Source organism: Mytilus galloprovincialis, chromosome 10 (genome assembly GCF_965363235.1).
Source record: "Mytilus galloprovincialis chromosome 10, xbMytGall1.hap1.1, whole genome shotgun sequence".
Taxonomy (NCBI): domain Eukaryota; kingdom Metazoa; phylum Mollusca; class Bivalvia; order Mytilida; family Mytilidae; genus Mytilus; species Mytilus galloprovincialis.
The window spans coordinates 29,823,866-29,850,038 of record NC_134847.1 but is presented as its reverse complement, the minus strand read 5'-3'; the positions used below and the strand labels follow the sequence as shown (position 1 = coordinate 29,850,038).

General features: G+C 33.9%; 2 protein-coding genes across 5 annotated transcripts in view; one reads left to right on the top strand and one right to left on the bottom strand.

Moving 5' to 3' along the window:
• Positions 1–3,983, top strand: part of LOC143047346 (tyramine beta-hydroxylase-like) — a 30,077-nt gene extending 26,094 nt beyond the window's left edge. For both annotated transcript variants that reach the window (XM_076220380.1, XM_076220379.1), the window contains exons 8-10: positions 279–522; positions 2,000–2,096; positions 3,639–3,983. In XM_076220380.1, coding sequence (XP_076076495.1) covers positions 279–522; positions 2,000–2,096; positions 3,639–3,975 — 678 coding nt within the window. In that variant the 3' untranslated portion in view covers positions 3,976–3,983. The remainder of the gene's footprint in view (positions 1–278; positions 523–1,999; positions 2,097–3,638) is intronic.
• The window catches only part of LOC143047351 (putative inhibitor of apoptosis), a 248,916-nt gene that overhangs the window by 195,430 nt on the left and 27,313 nt on the right, over positions 1–26,173 (bottom strand). The gene's annotated exons all lie outside the window — the stretch shown is intronic.

The window sequence follows — 26,173 nt, the reverse complement described above, 5'->3', positions numbered from 1 at the left end:
TACATACTTTTTTAAATTGAGTTAAGTGTTTTCATAGTCCGCAACAAGTTTAAATCGTATTCTAGTTTCTTGCTAAATTAAAGTTTTTTTCCAACAAAAAAATCTTGCTTGATCAATGGATTTCTATACCATTTATACCGTGAAAATCTTCGGTGAGCCATTGTGGCGAAACCGCACCAAGACTGGATTTATTTCAAAATGTTCAGCTCCACTCATTTTTTTTTGTTGGTTATATGATTGTTGTAGTAGCTTTTTTTACATAAAAATAAATTTTCCAGATTCACTGGCAAAACTCTGAAAATAGTGTAATTCAAACAGACAGTTCAGGAATGACCTTGTATTACACTCCAGCACTGCGATCATATAATGCTGCCGTTTTATCTGTCGGTCAGACTATGTTTCATTTGGGTCCAGGACAATCTGAGGTCAAAGTTGAAGGGAACTGTTCTGGACAATGCACGAAACGTGAATTCAAAGGACCTATATACATCCATTCTTCAAGCAATCACATGCATACTTTAGGTGAGTAAGAAAATACTGTAACAGTTTTAAATTCGAATACCAAAGAATTCGTTCAACATGAAATTTGATAATTTGTTCTATCAGAGACAACAGGTTAGAAGTAAGACACACGCTTCCCTCCAGTATGCAAGACAAACTAAGTGTTTCCGGGTCGTCATGTTGGCTCGAGACCAAAAGAGTGGACAGAGAAACATGGTTTGAACCTATTTTCTCTATAGAATATTAAATTACTTACATTTCTTGAAGTAGATCGGGGGATTTATATGCGTTTTCTTATTTAAATACTTTTGACATTTAATACGATAGTGTTTAGTATAAACATATTTATTTATAGTGGATTGGGAAACAAGTTTTTTTTGCAACTTATATTAATCCCTTTCCACTTTACGATAGTGTCTATCTTACAAGAAAGAAAATAATAATAAGATCATGGTTGTCAAGTCGTTTTTGAATTTTTGAAATACTGAGGCTTTTCTTCCTTAGAATAGATTACCTTAGGTGTATTTGGCAAATCTTCTATGAATTTGGGTCCTCAAGGCTCTTCAACTTCGTCCTCTATTTGGCTTTTTGAACTTTTTTGGATTCGAGCGTCACTGAGGAGTCTTTTGTAGACGAAACGAGCGTCTAGCAAATTTAATCCTGGTATCTATGATGAGTTAATTTATTGTTTGGGTGCGAGTCAAAAGATAACACTTAATTATTGTTTTCAATTATTTTTAGTTTAAATCCTCCATTTTTATACTTTGTCTGAGCTGCCCTTATAGACAGTCCGAGTTGTCTTATTGTTCAGTCTGATTGTACTCGGTCTCCAGGCCGAGTTTTCTCGTATTCGTTTTTTTATGCATTAATATAAACGTTTGAAGAAAATATCGTTTGATTGACAAAGTGCCATAGTTCCATTAACACACTAGCATACTATTAGATTGATTGCTTATGAGCTTATTCTAACGTTCAATGGCATGAGTTCATGCATATATAGGACAAGAACAAATTAATAATAAATTATCTGAGTATGCAGAATAGGGGTCGGTATTTTTCCTAGCAGTAGGCCCTCTAGACCTTTCAAATTCATAAGAATTTGCCAGGGTGATAAACTTTAGTTTAAAACCTATATAGATGATAATTTACAGCCGATTGCATGGGGGTGTAGGTAAAGCTGATATCTTTGGTTACCTTGCTTGCTACCTGAACTGTGAAGTCATTCGGTAAGGTATACAACCCTCCTTTTGAAGTAGTCTAATCCTACAGACAGATATATTGATTATCTGTCGGACTAGTCTACTCTTAAAGAGGGCAGTTTACCTAATCTAATAATGACTTCTCGGTTCAGCTAGCAAGCAAGCTAACTAGAGATATAATCTTTACCTACACACTCATTACAATCGGCTGTAAGACGAACGAAAATAAATTTTAATAATATTGTTTACAATTGGTTTATTGATAGCATACACATTATAATCATGCTCTAAATTTACAGGTCGAAAACAAAGAGTAGAACAATATCGAAATGGTTCTTTAATCAATATAATCTCAGATCAAGATAATTATTCATTCCACAGACAACACATACAAAAGTAAGTATTATTTTCAATGCATACTTTACTTGTTACATTATAAATAGAAAATAAAGCTACCGTAGGCACCATTAAGTTTAATATAAAAAAGAAGATGTGGTATAATTTCCAATGAGACAACTCTCGACAAGCAACCAAAATGACACCCCTTACCTGGACAGTGACGCTAGTTAAATATGCAATAACAGTCTTCAGAAATAAATGTTTGATACCGATTTTGTTAACTTGGCACGTTTTTCTTTAATATTCTAAACCATTGTTGAATTTTATGTTTTGATTTTGATAATACTGACCGTAAGAGTGCTGTGTAGGCGGTCAAGATCGGTAAAAACTTCTATCATCATGTTTTAATTTTTGGTTGATTGGTTAATGTTCAAGGAAATATCATGCAAACAACAAACTAAGGAATAAAGTAAGACACCAGTATGTACACACGTGCATGTCAACATTGATCTAGTCTTAAAGTTACAAGATACCGAATGTCGTTACGTCACGAGTTATCGTTCCTGCTGTCGTCGGCATACATGAAATTGACGACAGACGTACGGTCTCAAGTTCTGAATTGAACACATATCAATAAAAAATGTATCGATAATTACAACAGTTGAAAATGTCTCCATACTTTTTTTGTTTTGAAAAGTATTTATTTAATTACAGAAAAGAAAATGCACCAAGTTCGTTTTATACGATCGATGCCCATTTTCGAATTATTTTTTACCACCCAAAAAGCTTTCAGAGCCTATTTTTTTAAAAACTAATTTAGTGTGTTTGAACGTAGTAAGGGTAAGCAATTGATCAAACAAAATAACTAAGCCCATGTAAAGTCAATTCTCCCTTGCACATAACATTGAGAATAGAAAAGGGGAATACGTCAAAGAGAGCAGATAACCGTCGAAGGCCACCAATGGGTCTTCAACGTAGCAAGAACGTCCTGCACCCGGATGTGGGCCGCAGTTGCCCTCTAATTTCAAAATAAAAAAAAAAAACATATTAGAATATCAAACTGAAGGCAAAATGCACTTTGGTTAAACATGTTTTGTGAAATCTCAACCATTCCCTATACATCTAGCCAATGTAGAATTGATATTAGTAACTCAATAGTCATTGCAAAAAATATGACTTTACTGAACAGATGTTTTCGGTCGTAGACGAATACAGTAGTAATTAAAACTAAAAAATTCTGAAATTCATGGTTTAATACGCATAACTGCATGTATCTTTAGCCAAAACAAAATGTGAAAGTACATAAAGGATATTCAGGTTTTATCCACCGTTTTCTACATCTGAAAATGCCTGTACCAAGTCAGGAATATGACAGTTCTTGTCCATTCGTTTTTGATGTGTTTTGTCATTTTTATTTTGCCATGTGATTATGGACTTTCTGATTGGATTCTCCTCTGAGTTCAGTATTTTTGTGTTTTTACTTTTTTCATAACTGACTCACACTGTCATTTGAAAAACAAAAATTAAATAAATACGAATAAATACTCTTATAACTCTTAATAATAATGCTTTCAACGGATATCTTGTGTTTTATTTCAGACACAATCCACCAATAGAAATACAACCTGGCGATGACTTGCGAGTAACCTGTACTTATGACACAACTTCTAGGAACGAAACAACATCGTTTGGAGAGGGAACAGAACACGAAATGTGTTTTGTCTTTTTAACCTTTTACCCTATTGAGAATGTACATTCTAATTTCATGTGTTACCAATGGCTCAAATTTCCTCATTGTCTTATTCGTGATATAGCGAATTTTGGGGAAAATGTGAAGACAAACCCACTTTTAAAAATTGGGATAAAGGCTGCAATGAACTCTTTAATGAATCATTACATGAATAAGAAACCCATCAATTCAGTATTAGATCCATGATTATTTAATTAGTTGTTATTGACTTTGAACTAGCTGTCAGTAACTGCGACTACTCTAAGATCTGTACTAATTAGTATCTTTTTGTTGTTGGAATGTACAAGTACCCGGCCACGTCCAGTCCGGATTTTTGTTAGATATATTTCAGTTTGTATCCATACCCGTAGCCAGGGGGGTTCGGGGGGTTCGGACGACCCCCCCCCCCTTGAAAACAAATAAGCACTGTTAAAGTCGATGTTCTGTTCGAATTGTGACTGTTAAAGTCGAGTTTGTTAGTCCAACGAACCCCCCTTTGGAAATTTCTGGCTACGGGCCTGGTATCCATCAGATGAGTTAATCCTTGTTCATTTGATTTGTATAGTTCGTTCTTATGTTGTACAGTAACAACACTTTCCCAGGATAGTGGGAGGGTTCGAACCCGCTAACATGTTTGAACACGCCTGTAATTCAGTGGTTGTTGTTTGTTGATGCGTTAACATATTATTTTTCGTAAAACATTTTGAATGTAAATTAGTCTGTTTGTTTTCTTGTTTGAATTGTTTTACATTTGTCATTTCGGGTCTTTTATAGCTGACTATGCGGTATGTACTTTGCTCATTGTCAAAGACCGTTTGATGACCTACATATTTAAATTTCTTTATCATTTGGTCTCTTGTGAATAGTTGTCTCATTGACAATAAAACCACATCTTCTTTCTTTATATTTAGAGGAAAACTTGTGTTTAGACATAATACATCGTATGCAGAATATGACATTTGTTTCTGTTGTCTTATGTGTGCCATAAAAAAGAGGTAGTTATTGAACCCCAATCTCAGCCATCGCGGCTATTGCAATCACATGTATTCGTAAATGTATCAAAGGAAGAATCTTTGTGAAAAAAATCGAATGAGAAAACTAACGGGTTAATTTATAACAAAACAGTTGACGAAAAACAAATATGATCGAAATGAACCAACGACAACCACTGACCTATAGACTCATGACTTTTACAAGCAACGTGACGGGGTTAAACATGTTTGTGAGCACTGAACCCTCTTCTTATTTGGTGTAGCAGCGCATCATATTAACAAACTTTAAAAATCAGTTACAATGTGTCTAACTTAAGATCAGTAGGAGGCACACAAAACAATACGATGTCAAACAATAGACACGAAGCACCGAAATAAGAGAACTCGTAGATACTGAACTAGTTCAACGCCAATTACAATTAATTAATATATCATGCTCTTACAGACTTAAATAGCAATAAATTACACATCCAACGGATTTAATGTGAGGACGTCGTAAATAGTCTGAGTAACGAGTTATCAGTTTCGACAGGATTACAAGATTATTACCATCTTTAGATGCTATACAGGGAGTTGTTATACATACGGACATATTTTGTTATAATTATAAAACACCCATGCAACCACGCATCATATATTGAATGATATATATATGAACCGACACTTTTTTAGTGTGTTGGCAGAAAAAAAAGCTTGGGATGATCACCTCAAGAGGCATTAGGATCTTAATATAATTTGATATGAAAATTATTCATGTATCATAATATATTGCTATATTTATGTTTCAATTCTTCATCAATAGATCTAGTCATTATGACAGATCCGCTATCATCAGGAGTAAAACTTTCAATTTTATGTTATAGAGTTTAACATTGATCTACTAAGTATTTCTCCAACACTTTGTGCAGCATTGAATATTTGTACATAATCTTTGTTAGACTAATAAATATCACCAAAGTACAGAACAGACAATAACATAAGCTAAAATGGAAGAAAGATAAAAAATGATCACATCACAACACAATAAAGGGGGCACAAGTACCGAGCCCCGTCATAAGAAGACAATCAAAAGTGAACAAAACAATCTATACTATTAAACGAGAAGACCTCATTTTGGGTGTCGCTTCTCTTCTTTCCACAATAAATTAATCAACACGCCTCTGTTTCCTATAAGTACAGTGCATAGTCGCATTTGTCATCCATTTATATGATTATTCAGATTGAGTTATTTTGGGAGAAAAACGAGAAAAAAGGCATCCGGATATTGTCCCGTCTTTACTATAGGTCACCGAACGGCCTTCAACAACGAGCAAAGCCCATACCGAATACTCAGCTTTTAAAGGCCCCGAAATGACGATGTTAAACAATTCAAACGAGAAAACTCGCGGCCATATTTATGTACAAAAAATGAACGAAAAACAAATATGTAACACATAAACAGAGACTCATAATACTTGTATATGTCTCTGACATAAACAAACGCACGACATCCACTGAATTACAGGTTCCTTACTTAAATGTTCATAATATACTAAATGTATGTTCATATTGAAATTGATAGAAAACCAAAAATTGGGAATTTTGGAAATGGAGAAGGAGGGATAAAAAAAACATTTTCCTGTCCCCAATAACCTATGACTTATGATACATTTGCTGAAATTCTCCAGTCATTCAATATTTTACAAAGTTCTTCCAACAACACTTTACATACTTTACACTACGGCCGGTCTGAATGCCCGCGATTTTGCGGGTGTGTTCTAGTAAAGGTTGAACATATACGAACAAAGCGAATTACGACAAGTAATTAAGATGATAAACAACGTCAGTATCTAGAATCTAAACTTCAAGACCATCATGTTTTATTTTTGAAGTTGATATGTTATATCTATCAACAAGATCTTTGTATCTTTAAAAGAACGTATTTAGAAACAGGACGAAATGATTTTTTTCACATACACTTTCTGCTCAGACACTGGTGACGGTTTTTAAAGTCTGAGTAGCAGATAAAAGCTGTTGAATAAAGAAAGACTTTGGAATTATATATCCCATATTGGTAAGTTGGTATATAATAAATTGCTAAGGTCGCAATACTTGGAATTTTTCGAAAAAACTAACTAAGGATTTTCTTATTCCAGGAAGAGATAACCCTATTAGCCGTATTTGGCACAACCTTTTTGGAAATTTGGATCCTCAATGCTCTTCAACTTTGTACTTGTTTGGCTTTACAACTTTTTTTATCAGAGCGTCACTGATGAGTCTTATGTAGACGAAACGCGCGTCTGGCGTATTAAACTATAAACCTGGTACCTTTGATACCTGTTGCTAAGGTCGTCAAAAATTACAAATCGTCTCGCTTAAACTTGTTAACTGTTCTGGTATTGAGATGACCGCGTATATCAAATGCAAGATACAAGTCTAAAAACCAGGTCGAGGATATTCCAGTGGAACCCAAGCAGAAAAGCTTTGATAAATATTGGAAAGAACATGATCAATTTATCTTGGTGTACATCTTTTGTTTTTTTTTAAAGTAACCTCGAATCATATTAAAGGAAATCTACAATGAGATTTGAACAGTTCGTTCAAATAGGAATGCCAACAACTTTAAAAAAAAAAAAAAAAAAAAAAAATACTTCCAATTAATATGTTGTAAATGAGATCGAAGTATCGGCATTCTGATCACTTGTTCCTCAGTGTAGCATGTTTTACCATTTTTGCTTTTAAAGATCAAATAATCTACTTAAAATATATGATTTCAAAATATATCAACTTGAAAAAAATGCGCGTTAGCAAGCTAAGCAATAAAAAGAGAAATCGCGAAATCGAAGAACAAAATAGGAAATCAAAGTACAAATAATGACAAATAGAAATATATTTAAAGAAGCTCATAACGAAATTAAAGATAAAGAATATGCAGAAATATAAAACGAAACGGAATACATGAAAGAAAAAAGAAAACAATTTCAAGAACCAGGAATGATTAAAATAGAAAAGAATGTCTTCGAGTATATATTAGGTAGGTTATATCGCAAGTTTGATAATTGTTGTACAATATCTATGGTTGTGATCAAGGCAGAAACACGACTTCAGTGTTGTTTTAATCAAAAATCAAAACTAAGCCAGAAATGAGTCAAAATAATGATTTCATTATAAAGCGGCACATTTATTGTGATTAATGTCAAATTTACACCTGTAGCCCTATTAATTGTCAGAGTTTGCTGATTGAGTCATTGTCAGTTATTTATTTCTATAATAACAAGATTGATCGTTTATATAAATATACAGTGTTAATTTCCATTGTTTAACGCAAGCGTACATTTTAGATGAATTAATACTGTTCCTTATTTTGCATTGTGATTAAAAATTCTTATGTTTTGTTCACAACTCTGTTTTGTATTGTTCTATTCGTACTATTTCAAATATTCAATTTTATGACTTATCATGTGTTTCCATCAGTTTACCATAGTACTATCACATGGTTAGGTTAGAAATTAATGGTAAACCGTAGTTTTTAGTGTTTTAATGTCTAATCTTACCGTTTTAATTTATAGACCTAACTGCACAACTCGATTCTCAATTAACACTTAGATAATCGTTGCAAAGAATACTGCTCAAACTTTTGTGAAAGACGGTTTGGACTTTGCAGTGTTGCGGTAGTTAATGTTCTATGTTGAATGCAATTGTAGTTAACTGCAATACAAGTACCGTTCAATTGAGTTCTGTTATATGTCTTTTGTTTCTGTCTCTGACCTAGATTTTCTGTATTTGCCATGTGTAGTGCATCATGACACAAGACATTGTTACGTGTACCATGATGAACTTTCGTGCAGGACTGCTGTGTGTATTTTTAACATGGAACTCTTGACCAGACTATGACTTTTTGATTCTTGACATATGCACGGTGTATATACTAACGCTTAGGATAAAATTCGAATATCACGGCCCAGGCCATGTGTAAATTTCCAACAAATCTATGGCTTCCATGAATTATTTCTTAAACAAACAATCAATCAAATTACAATTAAAACAAAATAAATGGCATTAGCGACATATTAAGACGAATATTAATGCCAAAATAACCCAATAGTATTTTAAGTAGCAGGTTACACCAAACACTACAGAAGAACAAAAAAAAAACATGCACCAGGTTTACTTGGCAAACGAAGGAGGCATACATTAAAAATAAAAATGCAGAAACGTAAACAACCTTTAACAAAATCAATGTAAAAAAAATGCGGGAAAGAGTACTACAAAATTGCTGAAACGTAGGAATGTTAATGTGGAAACGTAGTACCAAATTGCAGAAAAGTAAAACGCCGGTTCATTCAGACCGACGAAAGAAGTCCATTAATTATAAGTGGTATAATAGCAATTTCGTCGTACTGCCTTTGACCAGGAACGAAAGTCCGGACGTATACGGAACACCTGTGGATATCTCAATAAGTTTCTTCAGACCAGAGAAAGAAGTCCGGAGTAGTACAATAACAATTTTGCTTGGTTTCCTGTGACTTCCAATGAATATCCGGATATGACCAGACCATGGGTGGAAATTTTAATTGAATTCCTTGAGATCGATGAAAGAAGTCCGGAAATATCTGGAGTGGTAAACTACTAACAAAATTTCGTTTGTTTCCCTTTGATCGAGGTCGAAAGTTTTTTTGTTCTCTTTGACCTCCGTTCAATGTCCTGACATAACCGCATTATGAGTGGTAAAGTTCCCTCAGACTGGTGAAAGAAGTCTGCAATTATACAGTTATAATAGTAATCTCAAGTTCCCTCTGACTGGTGAAAGAAGTCTGCAATTATACAGAGTGTTATAATAGTAATCTCAAGTTCCCTCAGACTGGTGAACGAAGTCTGCAATTATACAGAGTGTTATAATAGTAATCTTAAGTTCTCTCAAACTGTTGAAAGAAGTTTGCAATTATACAATGTGTTATAATAGTAATCTCAAGTTCCCTCAGACTGGTGAAAAAAGTCTGCAATTATACACAGTGTTATAATAGTAATCTCAAGTTCCCTCTGACTGGTGAAAGAAGTCTGCAATGATACAGAGTGTTATAATAGTAATCTCAAGTTCCCTCAGACTGATGAAAGAAGTCTGATATTATACACAGTGTTATAATAGTAATCTCAAGTTCCCTCAGACTGGTGAAAGAAGTCTGCAATTATACACAGTGTTATAATAGTAATCTCAAGTTCCCTCAGACTGGTGAAAGAAGTCTGATATTATACACAGTGTTATAATAGTAATGTCAAGTTCCCTCAGACTGGTGAAAGAAGTTTGCAATTATACACAGTGTTATAATAGTAATCTCAAGTTCCCTCAGACTGATGAAAGAAGTCTGCAATTATACACAGTGTTATAATAGTAATCTCAAGTTCCCTCAGACTGGTGAAAAAAGTCTGCAATTATACAGAGTGTTATAATAGTAATCTCAAGTTCCCTCAGACGGATGAAAGAAGTCTGCAATTATACACAGTGTTATAATAGTAATCTCAAGTTCCCTCTGACTGGTGAAAGACGTCTGCAATGATACAGAGTGTTATAATAGTAATCTCAAGTTCCCTCAGACTGATGAAAGAAGTCTGCAATTATACAGAGTGTTATAATAGTAATCTCAAATTCCCTCAGACTGGTTAAAGAAGTCTGCAATGATACAGAGTGTTATAATAGTAATGTCAAGTTCCCTCAGACTGCTGAAAGAAGTCTGCAATTATACAGAGTGTTATAATAGTAATCTCAAGTTCCCTCTGACTGGTTAAAGAAGTCTGCAATGATACAGAGTGTTATAATAGTAATGTCAAGTTCCCTCTGACTGGTGAAAGAAGTCTGCAATTATACAGTTAAAATAGTAATCTCAAGTTCCCTCAGACTGGTGAAAGAAGTCTGCAATTATACAGAGTGTTATAATAGTAATCTTAATATCTCTCAAACTGTTGAAAGAAGTTTGCAATTATACACAGTGTTATAATAGTAATCTCAAGTTCCCTCAGACTGGTGAAAGAAGTCTGCAATTATACAGAGTGTTATAATAGTAATCTTAATATCTCTCAAACTGTTGAAAGAAGTTTGCAATTATACAATGTGTTATAATAGTAATCTCAAGTTCCCTCAGACTGGTGAAAAAAGTCTGCAATTATACAGAGTGTTATAATAGTAATCTCAAGTTCCCTCTGACTGGTGAAAGAAGTCTGCAATGATACAGAGTGTTATAATAGTAATCTCAAGTTCCCTCAGACTGGTGAAAGAAGTCTGCAATTATACACAGTGTTATAATAGTAATGTCAAGTTCCCTCAGACTGGTGAAAGAAGTCTGCAATTATACAGAGTGTTAAAATAGTAATGTCAAGTTCCCTCAGACTGCTGAAAGAAGTCTGCAATTATACACAGTGTTATAATAGTAATCTCAAGTTCCCTCAGACTGATGAAAGAAGTCTGCAATTATACACAGTGTTATAATAGTAATCTCAAGTTCCCTCTGACTGGTGAAAGACGTCTGCAATGATACAGAGTGTTATAATAGTAATCTCAAGTTCCCTCAGACTGATGAAAGAAGTCTGCAATTATACAGAGTGTTATAATAGTAATCTCAAGTTCCCTCAGACTGGTTAAAGAAGTCTGCAATGATACAGAGTGTTATAATAGTAATGTCAAGTTCCCTCAGACTGGTGAAAGAAGTCTGCAATTATACAGAGTGTTATAATAGTAATGTCAAGTTCCCTCAGACTGGTGAAAGAAGTCTGCAATTATACAGAGTGTTATAATAGTAATCTCAAGTTCCCTCAGACTGATGAAAGAAGTCTGCAATTATACAGAGTGTTATAATAGTAATCTCAAGTTCCCTCAGACTGATGAAAGAAGTCTGCAATTATACAGAGTGTTATAATAGTAATCTCAAGTTCCCTCAGACTGATGAAAGAAGTCTGCAATTATACAGAGTGTTATAATAGTAATGTCAAGTTCCCTCAGACTGGTGAAAAAAGTCTGCAATTATACAGAGTGTTATAATAGTAATCTCAAGTTCCCTCTGACTGGTGAAAGAAGTCTGCAATGATACAGAGTGTTATAATAGTAATCTCAAGTTCCCTCAGACTGGTGAAAGAAGTCTGCAATTATACAGAGTGTTATAATAGTAATCTTAAGTTCTCTCAAACTGTTGAAAGAAGTTTGCAATTATACAATGTGTTATAATAGTAATCTCAAGTTCCCTCAGACTGGTGAAAAAAGTCTGCAATTATACACAGTGTTATAATAGTAATCTCAAGTTCCCTCTGACTGGTGAAAGAAGTCTGCCATTATACAGAGTGTTATAATAGTAATCTCAAGTTCCCTCAGACTGGTGAAAGAAGTCTGCAATTATACACAGTGTTATAATAGTAATGTCAAGTTCCCTCAGACTGGTGAAAGAAGTCTGCAATTATACAGAGTGTTATAATAGTAATGTCAAGTTCCCTCAGACTGGTGAAAGAAGTCTGCAATTATACACAGTGTTATAATAGTAATCTCAAGTTCCCTCAGACTGATGAAAGAAGTCTGCAATTATACACAGTGTTATAATAGTAATCTCAAGTTCCCTCAGACTGATGAAAGAAGTCTGCAATTATACACAGTGTTATAATAGTAATCTCAAGTTCCCTCTGACTGGTGAAAGACGTCTGCAATGATACAGAGTGTTATAATAGTAATCTCAAGTTCCCTCAGACTGGTGAAAGAAGTCTAATATTATACACAGTGTTATAATAGTAATCTCAAGTTCCCTCAGACTGGTGAAAGAAGTCTGATATTATACACAGTGTTATAATAGTAATCTCAAGTTCCCTCAGACTGATGAAAGAAGTCTGCAATTATACACAGTGTTATAATAGTAATCTCAAGTTCCCTCTGACTGGTGAAAGACGTCTGCAATGATACAGAGTGTTATAATAGTAATCTCAAGTTCCCTCAGACTGATGAAAGACGTCTGCAATGATACAGAGTGTTATAATAGTAATCTCAAGTTCCCTCAGACTGATGAAAGACGTCTGCAATGATACAGAGTGTTATAATAGTAATCTCAAGTTCCCTCAGACTGATGAAATAAGTCTGCAATTATACAGAGTGATATAATAGTAATCTCAAGTTCCCTCAGACTGGTGAAAGAAGTCTGCAATTATACAGAGTGTTAAAATAGTAATCTCAAGTTCCCTCAGACTGGTGAAAGAAGTCTGCAATTATACACAGTGTTATAATTGTAATCTCAAGTTCCCTCAGACTGGTTAAAGAAGTCTGCAATGATACAGAGTGTTATAATAGTAATGTCAAGTTCCCTCAGACTGGTGAAAGAAGTCTGCAATTATACACAGTGTTATAATAGTAATCTCAAGTTCCCTCAGACTGATGAAAGAAGTCTGCAATTATACACTGTGTTATAATAGTAATCTCAAGTTCCCTCAGACTGGTTAAAGAAGTCTGCAATTATACAGAGTGTTATAATAGTAATCTGAAGTTCCCTCAGACTGGTGAAAGAAGTCTGCAATTATACAGAGTGTTAAAATAGTAATCTCAAGTTCCCTCAGACTGGTGAAAGAAGTCTGGAATTATACAGTTATGATAACAATTTAATTTCGTTGGTTTACACTCTTATAGGTAGTTGCCTTTATCATGTTTATGTTGGTTTTCTAGGCTTTTATGATGGTTTATCGTTATCCATAATGAAACACTTATTTATGTTGGAAAACACATATTAAAGTTAGACAAGGCCTTTACGATGAAAATGGCACCTTGTATAGACCAATTATATGCTCAGTTTGGTCCCTAGGGTGAAAATATCCGGGGTTGGTATGGTCAATATTGGCGTGTGGCTATCCAAATTTGGGGTAGTGGTCGATAAAATATTTTTTTGGCTTACGTTTACATACTAAAGTATTTTAGTATAAATAAAGATTCAGGCATGTAGAAGACACCTTACGCATTAATTTGAGCTATACTATACCCCAGTGGCATACCTTGGCGGGGCTGGGGGAAGATTTTCACTCTTATTGGTAAATGTAGTTGCCTTTATGTTGGTGTCTAGGCTTTTATGATGGTTTATCGTTCTTTCTGCGTAATGAAGCACCTATTTATGTTGGAAAACACATTTGAAGTTAGTCAAGTCCTTTATGATGAACATGACACCATGTATAGACCAATAATATGCTCAGTTTGGTCCCTAGGGTGAAAAGATCAGGTGTTGATATGGTCAATATTGGCGTCTTGCTATCGAACTTGGGGATAGGGGTCGATTAAATATATTTTTGGCTTACGTTCACATATTTTAGTATATTTAACGATTCATAATATACCCAAATGGCATGCCTGGGCGGTGCTGGGGGAAGGTTTTCACTCTGATGGGTAGTTGCCTTTATGTTGGTTTTCTAGGCGTTTATGTAGATCGTATTTCCCCCTCAAAGGGTTTTTCAAATGGGTCTTTAACGTATAGATAGCGTGAAACTCTCACTACACCAGACATCGGATATACGACATTTCCTTTTTTTCGACCGAACGAAGCTGCGTATTTATACATTTGAACAGCTAAATCGGGCGCATCCTTTAGCAAGGGTATACAGTCTGACGGGAGAGGTCCAAAGATGTCAATATTCCTATACCCAAGTCAATCCTTTGGTTTTGAATAAAAGGAGATAAAAGTATACATTAATGCGACAGCAACCCAACGACACAGAAAAATCCAAATATTAAGAGTCAATATAGTGTTTTGTTATAGAAAGATGTGTATACAGATTAATAAGCTCAAACCGTCCCATGAATAAACCAGATGCTCCGTAGGGCGCAGCTTTATACGACCGCAGAGGTCAAACCCTGAACAGTTGGGGCAAGTATGGACACAACATTTAAGCTTGATACAGCTCTGAATTTGGATTGTGATTAAATAGTTGACACAACATAGGTTTCTGATACAGAATGAATGTGGTCTAAGAACTTAAACTTAAAAACTTAAAAATTATGAATTGGACATTTACTTATTATGGTCCAATATCCAAAATATAAATACATGGTTAGATTCAGCATATCATAGAACCCCAAGAATTCAATTTTTAAAGAAATCAAATAATGTTCAATTTTAGAATTTTAGACCTCAATGTGGACCAATTTGATAACCGGGCCCAATATTAAAAATCTAAATTAGATTCAGCATATTGAAGAACCCCATACATTCAATTTTTGTTGAAATCAAACAAAGTTTAATTTTTGACCGTTTGGACCTTAATGTAGACCAATTTAAAAACGGGACAAAACTGTGCAATTAAATATTTCTTGCTATTGCACAAAACTGTGCAATTGAAAATTTCTTGCTATTGCGCAATATTGTGCAATTAGATATTTTTTGCTATTGTGCAATACTGTGCAATTGAAGATTTCTTGCTATTGCACAATACTGTGTAATTGAAGATTTCTTGCTATTACGCGATACTGTTCAATTGAAAATTTCTTGCTATTGCACAATACTGTGCAATTGAAAATTTCTTGCTAATGCACAATACTGTGCAATTGAAATTTTCTTGCTATTGCACAATACTATATATAATAATTTTGGACCCCGATTTGGACCAACTTGAAAACTGGGACCATAATCAAAAATATAAGTACATGTTTAGATTCAGCATATGAAAGAACCCCAAGAATTCAATTTTTGTTAAAATCAAGCTAAGTTTAATTTTGGACCCTTTGGACCTTAATGTAGACCAATTTGAAAACAGGACCAAAAATGAAGAACCTGAATACACGGTTAGATTTGGCATATCAAAGAACCCCATTAATTCATTTTTTGATGAAATCAAACAAAGTTTAATTTTGGACCCTTTTGGACCCTAATTCGTTGGGACAAAAACTCCCAAAATCAATCCAAACCTTCCTGTTATGGTCATAAACCTTGTGTTTAAATTTCATAGATTTCTATTTACTCTTACTAAAGTAAAAGTGCGAAAACCAAATGTCCTCGGACGACGACGACGATGACGCCACCATCATACCAATATACGACCAAACAAATTTTAATTTTCGCGGTCGTATAAAAATACAAAGTTAATATAATACTATTTACCGTCAAAGGTTTAAAAAAGGCATATTGCTTAAATATTAATTACCGTTAAAGATATCCCAACAGGCACAAGTGTTTGGTTGAAATATTACCTGCCATTTTTTAATTTCGATCAGTGGAAATAAATGGAGTGTAATATAAACCAGCAGAAAAAAAAAACACTTTCTTAACGATAACAAAAACGCTGATAATGAATGACGTCCCGCGACAACTTCAGAATGAATATTCAGGACGATAACTTGTGAATACAAAATGTATAATATGAGTATTAACCCTGCTTGTACTAGACCGACACGATCAGTCGGTGTTTTAACGCGTAAGTTCAAAATATATTAGTTCGTAGTAAGAACAGTCACCCTGCCCGGAAACATTTCTGACTCCGAGCCGACAAGTATGTGCTCTTACTCTTAAATGCCGCTAGTTTAGCGTTGAAACAACAAATACCAAAAATAATGTTAACGTCTTTGTTTGACCCGGTCGGGATTCGAACCAAGCGAGCTAAAAGTATCTAACCTAAATCACGGCCGACACTCGGTTAACCGAGAGATAGGTCAGTTAATCTATATTGAGTATGCGGCTATATCGGCGGTGGGTCTGTTAATCGGGTTGGCTAAAGTCTGTTAAGAGTAAAACTCACAATTTAATGTTGAACTCTGTTAAATATATAGATTTTTTGGCACATTATGAGAATCACATCAAAAAAAGAAAAGTGTCTGACAAAATGATATCTATCATAGAACATTTTCCACAATTAAAAAAAAATGCATAGCCTGCGCAATTTTAAGTAAAACGAAAAGGCGTCGCGCAAGTATGTGGTTTTTATGCTTGTACGCATAGCAATATTTTAGATAAAAGGCCAAAAACCATTTTTAGATATGATTTAAAGGACACAAAGTAGTACTTTGGTTCTAAAAAATCAATTGTCATTGATAAATATTTCATAATTGTTATATAAGTTGAGTTATACCACATTTTTATGAATATTAGGGGAATACAGTCTGTTAATGGGTTGGACAATTTAAATCGTGTCAGTTAAGAGTTATTTAGCCACGACAATAGTCTTACTACCTTGAGTTTATATTTTCACATGAAAAAAAATGAGATGTACTTATGACGAAAAAATTACAATACGGTGCAACAGTATCCTTATAGAAAGCACTTTTATTTTAATTTTTTTTCTCTGCATTTCATTAAAAGGGTGTGTCACTTCTAATTAGCGTTATATGGACTGATTGGCCGCTCGAATTCGTATGAATTTATTATTTACGCCAAGTTATCAATCAGCCTTATTTTTTTGTCTGTTCAAAGTCTGTAACATCTATGAATCTGTCATGTGTTGCAATTCAGCTGGTTAAATTCCATGCGTTTTCTTTTGAATACTAAGGCTTATCTACCTTAGGAATAGATTACCTTATGCCGGCGTCACACATTGGCGGATAGACCAGCGTGCACCAAACGTACAGAGAAAACTGACAAAGTCGGTATACGTTAGTTGCACGCCATAGGAACGCTTAGCAATCGTTCAAAGCGTGTTGCATAAGTTTGAAGTACGTCGAAATACAAAGGTAAAATTGAGAAAGGAAATGGGGAATGTGTCAAAGCGACAACAACCCGACAAAAGAACAGGCAACAGACAAAGGCCACCAATGGTTCTTCAATGTAGAGAGAAACTCCCGCACCCGTAGGCGTCCTTCAGCTGGCCCCTTAAAAAAATATGCATACTAGTACAGTGATAATGGACGTCAAAATAAAGTCCGAATTATACACAAGAAACTAAAATTAAAAATCATATAAGACTAACAAAGGACAGAGGCTCCTGACTTGGGACAGGCGCAAAATTGCGGAGGGGATAAACATGTTTATGTATTATCAACCCTCCCCCTATACCTCTAGCCACTGAAGGAAAGTAAATACGCTTGATGAACGCTACAACCCGAGGAAATATTTATGCAGCATAAAAAAAAATACAACATACGCCAACATTCGTTTCTTGAACACCGGATAAACGCTTAGCCTTAGGTACGCTTCTAGTACGCCCAATACACGCTTAAAGCATATTGGCAGCGTAAATGATTTTTAACACGCCGGAGCTATACGCTGATGTGTGACGCCGGTATTAGTTGTATTTCCTCAATGCTTTTCAACTTTGTTTTTGGCCTTTTAAACATTTTTTTCGAGCGTCACTGAAGAGTTTTTCGTAGACGAAACGCGTGTCTGGCGTAAATATAAGGCGCAAGTATCAAATTTCAATCCTAGTATCTATGAGGAGTTTATTTCCGGTATGTATATTCCTTTGTACCGAGTCATCATTCTCATTTTCTGCCGCCTAAGGAAATGTCTGTACCAAGTTCTAAACCGTGGTTCTAAACAAGAGATAGACATTAGTTTTTTTTTTTAAAGTGTTGGGTGCTTATCTAATGTGTGAAAACAAGACAATTTTATATTCCTGTAAATCACAATGAATGCATAATAATAATTTTATTTTTCGAGTAATGATCTATACCAATGATATCGTAAGTCATTTAGCCGACTCGCAGTCCGCAAACGTGCTTGTTTTTCTATCGAGTGACCTTCAAGGTGGTGTAGAGAAAGGTTAATGTTGAAAGGTTTGTCTATATTTGTTTGCATTATAAACATATTTCAGTTCATTTGATAAAAAAATCAAAACATTACGAAGTTTATCTCTGATTTATGTACTTGTTAACTATGTAAATGACAAATTGGTGCCATTCATATCAATGAAACAGAATCCACATGATATATGCGACCATTCTTTGATGAAATAATATTACTCTGATTTTACACTTTTTAAAATCATTTATATCAATTTTCAGATTCCATTGTCTAAACTTATGTTTCATTGTTCATGTGTTGTTTCCATTTATTCTAGCCACTAATATTGGGCCTATCTCTTTATTCAGATAACACCCCATATAACAATTGAATTATATAATTGTAATGTCATTCATAACTCTTAACAGACCAATTAACAGACCGAGTTTTATACATCCGACCCATTAACAGACCATATTTTTATAAAGAATTGATTTATGTCACCAAAATACAGTTTTTCGTGTAGATTTTTCACATATTGATGTTAATATGGTAAACAAACATAATGCCAGTCTTTTTTCGATGTTCAAAAGATTGCATGCAAGTAAACTCAACCAACTTGTCATTTTTGTGTACATTTTGTGTGTGTAAAATGTGTATAAATTTACTGATGAGTAACTCGCCTTTTCATTTTATAGATCGTTTATTGAATCTAGAAAAAAATTAATTACACCACTGGATTCAGTACTCCAAATCATTTTGTCAGACATGAATAGTTTTTATGATATAAATATAATTAAAAAGTTATACAATGAAACATGCTGACCTTGCACTGATTTTCACGATAACACCTGATTAACAGACTTTAGCCAACCCGATTAACAGACCCACCACCGATATAGCCGCATACTCAATATAGATTAACCGACCTATCTCTCGGTTAGCCGAGTGTCGGCCGTGTAAATTAGATGCGTGAAATGATATTTGAAACTACACGTAAATATTGATGACCGACTTCAGAATAGATTTCATGGATCAGCGCTCTCTGCAAATTAGAAACTCTTGCACCAATTATTTAAGGGGTGTGTACCGTGGATTCATTATTAATCGTTGAATACCAATTTTCGTGGGTTTCGTGGGTACAGGTTAACCACGAAATCAAATGTTCAACGAAATACATATTTTTAAGGCTAAGTATACAGAGATTGTCAAAACCACGAAATCAAATATCCACGAATATGCAAGTTTTCAGCTATCCACGAGAATTGATACCCACGACAATAAATGAATCCACAGTATGTAACCGTATGTGGCCAGCTGTTGCAAATTTCTGTCCTAATTCAATATACCCTCTAATTTCAGTGGTATTCCAAGTTTCACGTCCAACCTAACTGTCGACTTCTTATTACAAGACCTACCTATTGTATTTAAACATTTTATGTTCTCGTTATGAACATGCATGAAATATTTGCCACTGGACGTAAAGCAAACAACAATCAATCAACTCCATAAATTATTCCATGTACATACATGTAGTACACGAAGACAAGATTCTATAATGCTATAACGGAACATTTCCATTTGAATCACTCAATAAAAGTGCAATTTGTTTATGGTTTTAAAATTTATTAATTCTACTACAGAACGTTTACTATCACTTATAAAAAAAAACAAATTTATCATGATTCTTATCTACTGTTTTATTACGATTTAGGATAGGATTTTGTCAGGTAATTATTAGAAAACTGAGAAAGTTAAAAGTTTTTTTTCAAAGTGTTTGTTTATGCTACATTTAGATGTGAAAAAGGAATGACGAACGACTAAAATAAAAGTGGGTTTCTTCATATAATACAGTGTATTTCAATTTAAAAATGATGACCAGCCTATATATATCTCATCTATACACGTTTTGATTACTGACAGATTAAAAACATCAAATATATATATATCAAGAATGTTTGTGCAAAACATTCACTGGTCAGTTGTAAATGAGTTCTGTATAAAGTTTTGATTTCCTCATTTATAAAATGTAAAATCGTAATAATGAAAATTTGGAATAAAAAAAATATAGATTTACCCCTAAATTTTATAAAACTATCCTATGGTGTTATTTTATTGCTAAAAATATAAGTTCTTAATAGTTGTAAAGCCATTTAATCGGGCCGCTTTCAATGTAATAAGGTAACTGTTATTTGTCTATATCAGTCTGAGTACTGATTAACTATCATTTGAGTTGAACATATTTAGAAACTCGTCCTACTCAGGAGAATAAACCTTCTGCAAGTGTTTTTGTGTGTGCTTTTCTTATGTTTTTGACGGTTTGTAAGTCACTAAAAGTTCAATGATTAAGTTTATGTTGACAGTAAAAGACCTCCTCACAAAAAGGGCTGTTTAAATAAAATGTCAACATCTCTTTTTGTTCGAAGGTCTTTTGATATCAAGATTAACTTATCATTGAGCTTTTACTATTACTAAAAAATCAGAAACCGTCGTCACTGCACAATTAAACTTTTGAAACTGATATTGTGAAATAGTTACATGGAATTTCAGAGAGACGCAATAGTATTGGCACACATTTATTGTTTCAGTTCCAGCTGAAGCTCGCCTCTTGTTGTGGGATTTTCTCGCTGTGTTGAAGACCCGTTGGTGGCCTTGGACTTTTTTCTGTTCTTTGATCGGGTTGTTGTCTTTTTGACACATTCCCCGTTTTCGTTCTCGATTCTACATACTCAATAACAACCTTGACTGGCTTTCAACCCTCGCACGGTAGGCTCGGTGCCGGAAGGTGTTTGGTGAGCTCTGTGTAGTATATGACTGCAACATGCAAGAAGCTAAATACACATAGTCCTCGGACGTCTGGACAGCATATGACACTCACCCATCCACAATGGGTTTCAGAGTGTCGCTAACGCGGGTCTACTAGTAAGGTAACATCACAAGCTAGTTTGTCGTTGAACCATCTGAGCAGCGTTACATGTTAGATCCAGCACGTCCCGTCAGCTGTAAGAACTGAGATGTGACTGTGTGTCAACTTGAGTGGGTTTTTGTTTGTCATGTTTTCACCACTGCCTGATTATTAGACAAATTGGTACTTAACTCTGTTATTATATACTCGATTATCATTTGTTTTCTATGAAAACATTTTCACTTTTTAACTCGTTCGGGCATAATGGTTGACGTACGTTGCGCACTTTTGTCATGTTTGTGTCTAGACAACTTATAATTGTATACAAGGCAAAGTTATTTTCAAACAGTTGTTACAAAAGTACGTAGGACGTTTAAAGATTGACTAATTAATTCATTAAAATTACAAGGAAGCAACGTCATTTTCGTAATTTATTCAGCATTAACGTATGCATCTGTCACTATAAACATGAAACAGTGAATAACATATTTCACAATGCATAAAATCCATATTTCAGTTTTATACTAGTCTTGTTCTCTTCTTTGACACCAGGGAGGTATTGCTATCAAGAATCGACGACAAAATTACATAGATTCACGTCAATTAATTGTGGTCTGTGAATAAGAGGTTCATTTGAAATCAATGTAAATACAAACTGTTTAAAAGTACTCTTCTGTAAAAATAAAAATTCGAATAATATAAAATTACAGAGAAATGTAGCTCAACAATAACATATACTTCAAGACGGTAAGCTTACAAAGAAAATTTTATCCTATGCATTCGGGATCATGGGTTATCAGCTTCTGTTTAAGTCATACCAGTAAACAGTAGGAGAAGTTATGATTAGGTCTTGTTTTGACCTCTTGAAGTAAAAAAAATAGTATCTTTTATCAGTCTAGTTAATGCACTGCAACGCCATTCTTCGTTATTCATAAGACATAAGTCTCGAACATCAGTATATAATATTGATTTCTGTCTTACAAATCACTTTTAAGGTGGTATGGGAGTATAAATTTGAAATGAAAGAATTTGTTCATACTTTGTCAAAATGTAGTATATATTGTGGTATGTTCATAAATATAATAAAAAAAGATAGGTCACCGAGCATTTTCTCAAGCTACAGGTTGTGACAAAGTGACACATTTTGTATGGATTATACAGGAAAAACTTCATTATGTGATTCGAACTAAACTAAATGATAGAATTGTAAAATAAGATACGAAAAGATAACTTTTAGAAAATGCTTTGTGAATATCAAAAGAAAAAATACGGTCATCGTACGTTTTTTTTTTCCGACTAAAATATAAAATAGCAAAATTTCATGTAGATTCCTTCAGAAAATGCACTTGTTCAGAGTTACCTCCACTTAACCCTTTCGCGTTTCCATCGGTACTCTGGTACCGATGGGCTGTACCGATGGGCTATGTTTTTGGGCAACTAGCTTGCGTAAAGTATTGAATCTTTAAAATGTGTTTACGTACAGAAGTGGTTGAGGGCTTGAATCAATCCCCTATATCATAGCTGTGTGTTTCATGGTGCCATAAACTTTTCCCGAGTACGGTTTGGTATCAAATCACCCCTAACGGACAACATTTTCTCCTGTGAAAACCGTTTTTTTTTAATTTGAACACAATATTTCCATAGAGTATGGTAAAATATACTGTTGATGTTGGGGGCAATATAAAGTTTTTTTTATTAACTACGCCGTGTATTTTTGAGGGAACATATTCATAGTATGATTTAAACTTGTACTCAAGTTAAATAAGTGATTTAAAGTGTACCAACGTAATCATTAACTTGAAATGCACTCTCAATGTGTGGTCAATTCTTACCAAACTAATTGAAAAAGAGATCATGATTTTTTTTTGCGAAGTTGAAATAGGTATAACAGAACATTGTTTCTGAAGTGCCTGGTTATGGAAAAGACGAAAACACTCTTGTTGAAATAAACGGAACCGGTAAAAGTTTATAAAAACATGGCAGACTAAAGTATGATATCATCCTATATTTGCTCAAAATATTTGTTATATCGAGACTTAATTTCTAAACGAAAACGGGCTGATTATTTGTTTACTCTCACTTTGTTAATGGAAGAGTTAACTACTAAAATTTCGATACTTTAAACTGGTACTCCAGTGGTTCAGTGGGAAGCTGTACTAGTCCACAGCACGAAGATTGCATGTTCGAACCTCAAAGCCGGAAGTGAAATAATAATTTCCTATATTAAATGTAACTTAACTTTACTATCAATTTCAAAAAGACAGTCATGGATACATACACAACTCAAATTAAAAACAAATGTTTGTATGTTTTGAAAGAATGTGTGTCCTAATTGCACCCCCCCCCCCCCCCCCCCAAACAAAAACATCATAGGCCAAAACACCAAAATTATTATTGGTAATTCATTGAATCTTTACTTTTAAAGTCAAAATTCTATGTGCTGCTTGAATGAATATAATTTAGCCTGAAATTTGTGTCAAGGATTAGATTTGGACAAAAAAACGGCTGAAATCCTTTTTTTTGCATGTTGTGGGCATAAACTTTTGGAAGGCAAATAGCACGTATTTCCTCCAACTATACCATAATGGCAATTTTTCTGTTTCTATCAGACTTAGGCCATTGCTTTGACACCAAAATTACATCCTATTAGTCCATAAAAAAGTCTCACACGACCTTTTCCGCAAGTATTTTGTATTTTTTCATCTTTTTTCCGCAAGTCACGTAACGTTTGGACAGATAACACGTGACTTCAAAAGACAACATTTCTGATATATTAATTATTTTGAACTATCTGATCAATTATCTTTCAAATGGACTCAAAACGATCTTTGTGTGAGCTTCAGTGCGAATGCTATATGTGATTGAACTTTGATAGTGTCTTTTCATAAGGTTACGTCCAATTGGGCGGAACGTGAAAGGGTTAAAATACTAATTTAAAAACATTAAAAATCAGTCAAAAGTAATCTACGCTTGTAAAAATATTAATATTTATAAGTTAAAATCTTAAAAATATATTCTTTTAAATGAAAATTCACATCAGTTATCTGCATTCCTCATCAAATTTTGCTAATATCATTGAATATCTGGACCTTAGGTTCTCTGTTATTTAAAATCCAAGATGGAGAAAGACAATACTACCTTAAGGTTTCACATTCTTATATTTTGTGGAAAACATCAAAACCTGAAAACAAAGTCTTGTATTTATTTCTTGTCATGAATACTTAGATTTGTACGTGCTGTCAAATTTGGAATGCATATTTAGACAGTTAACATGCAACAACGGTTCGCTCTAGGCATTAACATTAAAATCCATAGATATTCCTATATGTAGTCAGAACGATGGGTTTATTTTTTTTAAACAACCCGGGCCAATCCATAGATAAGCAAATTAAGTTTTAGTCATGCATCAAATTGTATTGACTCTGTCATTATATACTCGATTATCATTTGTTTTATATCTTCTCAATCGGAAAACATTTTCACGTTAAACTCTTTCGATCATGAAGGTTGGCGTACCTTGATCACCTTTGTCAATTTTTGTGTCTAACAACATCTTATTATTGTATAGATGATAAAGTAATTTTCAAACAGTTGTTTCAAAGTACGTATGAAGTTTTAAAATTGACTAAAAGTCCAAGGGGGCAACGAACTAATGGTTAGTTACTCAACTTTTATATATGCATCTAACTATTACACATCAGACAGTATATATTAAAGTTCTTATTGATTAAATGTTCAAGGAATAAGTTGTTGTAACATAAGTGTCTGGAATGTATTTAAATTTACTAATAAAATCATTAAAAGTACAAGGCAGCTTCAACCTATTGGTAAGTTATTCAACTTATATGTATGCATATGTTGATACGTACATACATCATTCTCTCCAAATGCATACAATCTATATTTTGAGATTTATACTTGTGTTTTTCTCTCATTTGACACAACGGAAGTTATGCTACGACTCAACGAATATATGACAAAATTACAAAGATACACGTCAATTAATATGGCTCTGTGAATAGTATTTCATTAAAAAATCAACGCAAATAAAGACTGTAAAAAATATCCCCCCTTCAAAAAGAAATATAGAATAATATGAAATTACCTCGAAAAGTAGAGGGACAAGGACATAGATTAAAACACATCGAACATACCACAAAAGGTTTATCGTAGGCATTCAAAATCATTGGGTGCTCCGATTCTGTGAAAGTCAAATACCGAGGGGAAAGTTGAGATAACACTATTCTGTGACCCCTTGAAGTTAAACTCAAAATGTATTATAAATCTTGCTTATACATTGCAATGGCATCCTTCGTATGTTCATTAGACATAAGTCTGTCAAATATCAGTATCTATATTTTTGCATTTAGTCTAAAATATTACCATGAAGGCTTCAAACGTCTTATATTTTGTGCAAAACACCAAAACTGTCCAACAAAGTCTTATATGTTTTTTTCTTGTGATGATTATCATGAGTATATAGATTGCGTTAAAAAATAAGTAGCCCAAATAAAGAAAAAATGAAATTGTCACAAACATGTCTTGAAAACGTGAATTTCGTGTTGTTTATTCTTTAGTTTTCTATGTTGTGTCGTGTGTGCTCTTGTTTGTTTGTCCTTTTCATTTTTAGCCATGGCGTTGTCAGTTTGTTTTAGATTTATGAGTTTGACTGTCCCTTTGGTATCTTTCGTCCCTCTTTTACAATGAAGCCTGTGTGTTTATATTTAAAATTATTTAACATTTCTGTATACACCATTCTTCTATTATTTTTATAAGACATATGGATAAACCTATTAAAGTTCGTCAGATGCTCATTTCGTCTACATAAGACCCATCAGGGACGCTCGAATGAAAAAGAGTATGAATTTGCATTGCTATAC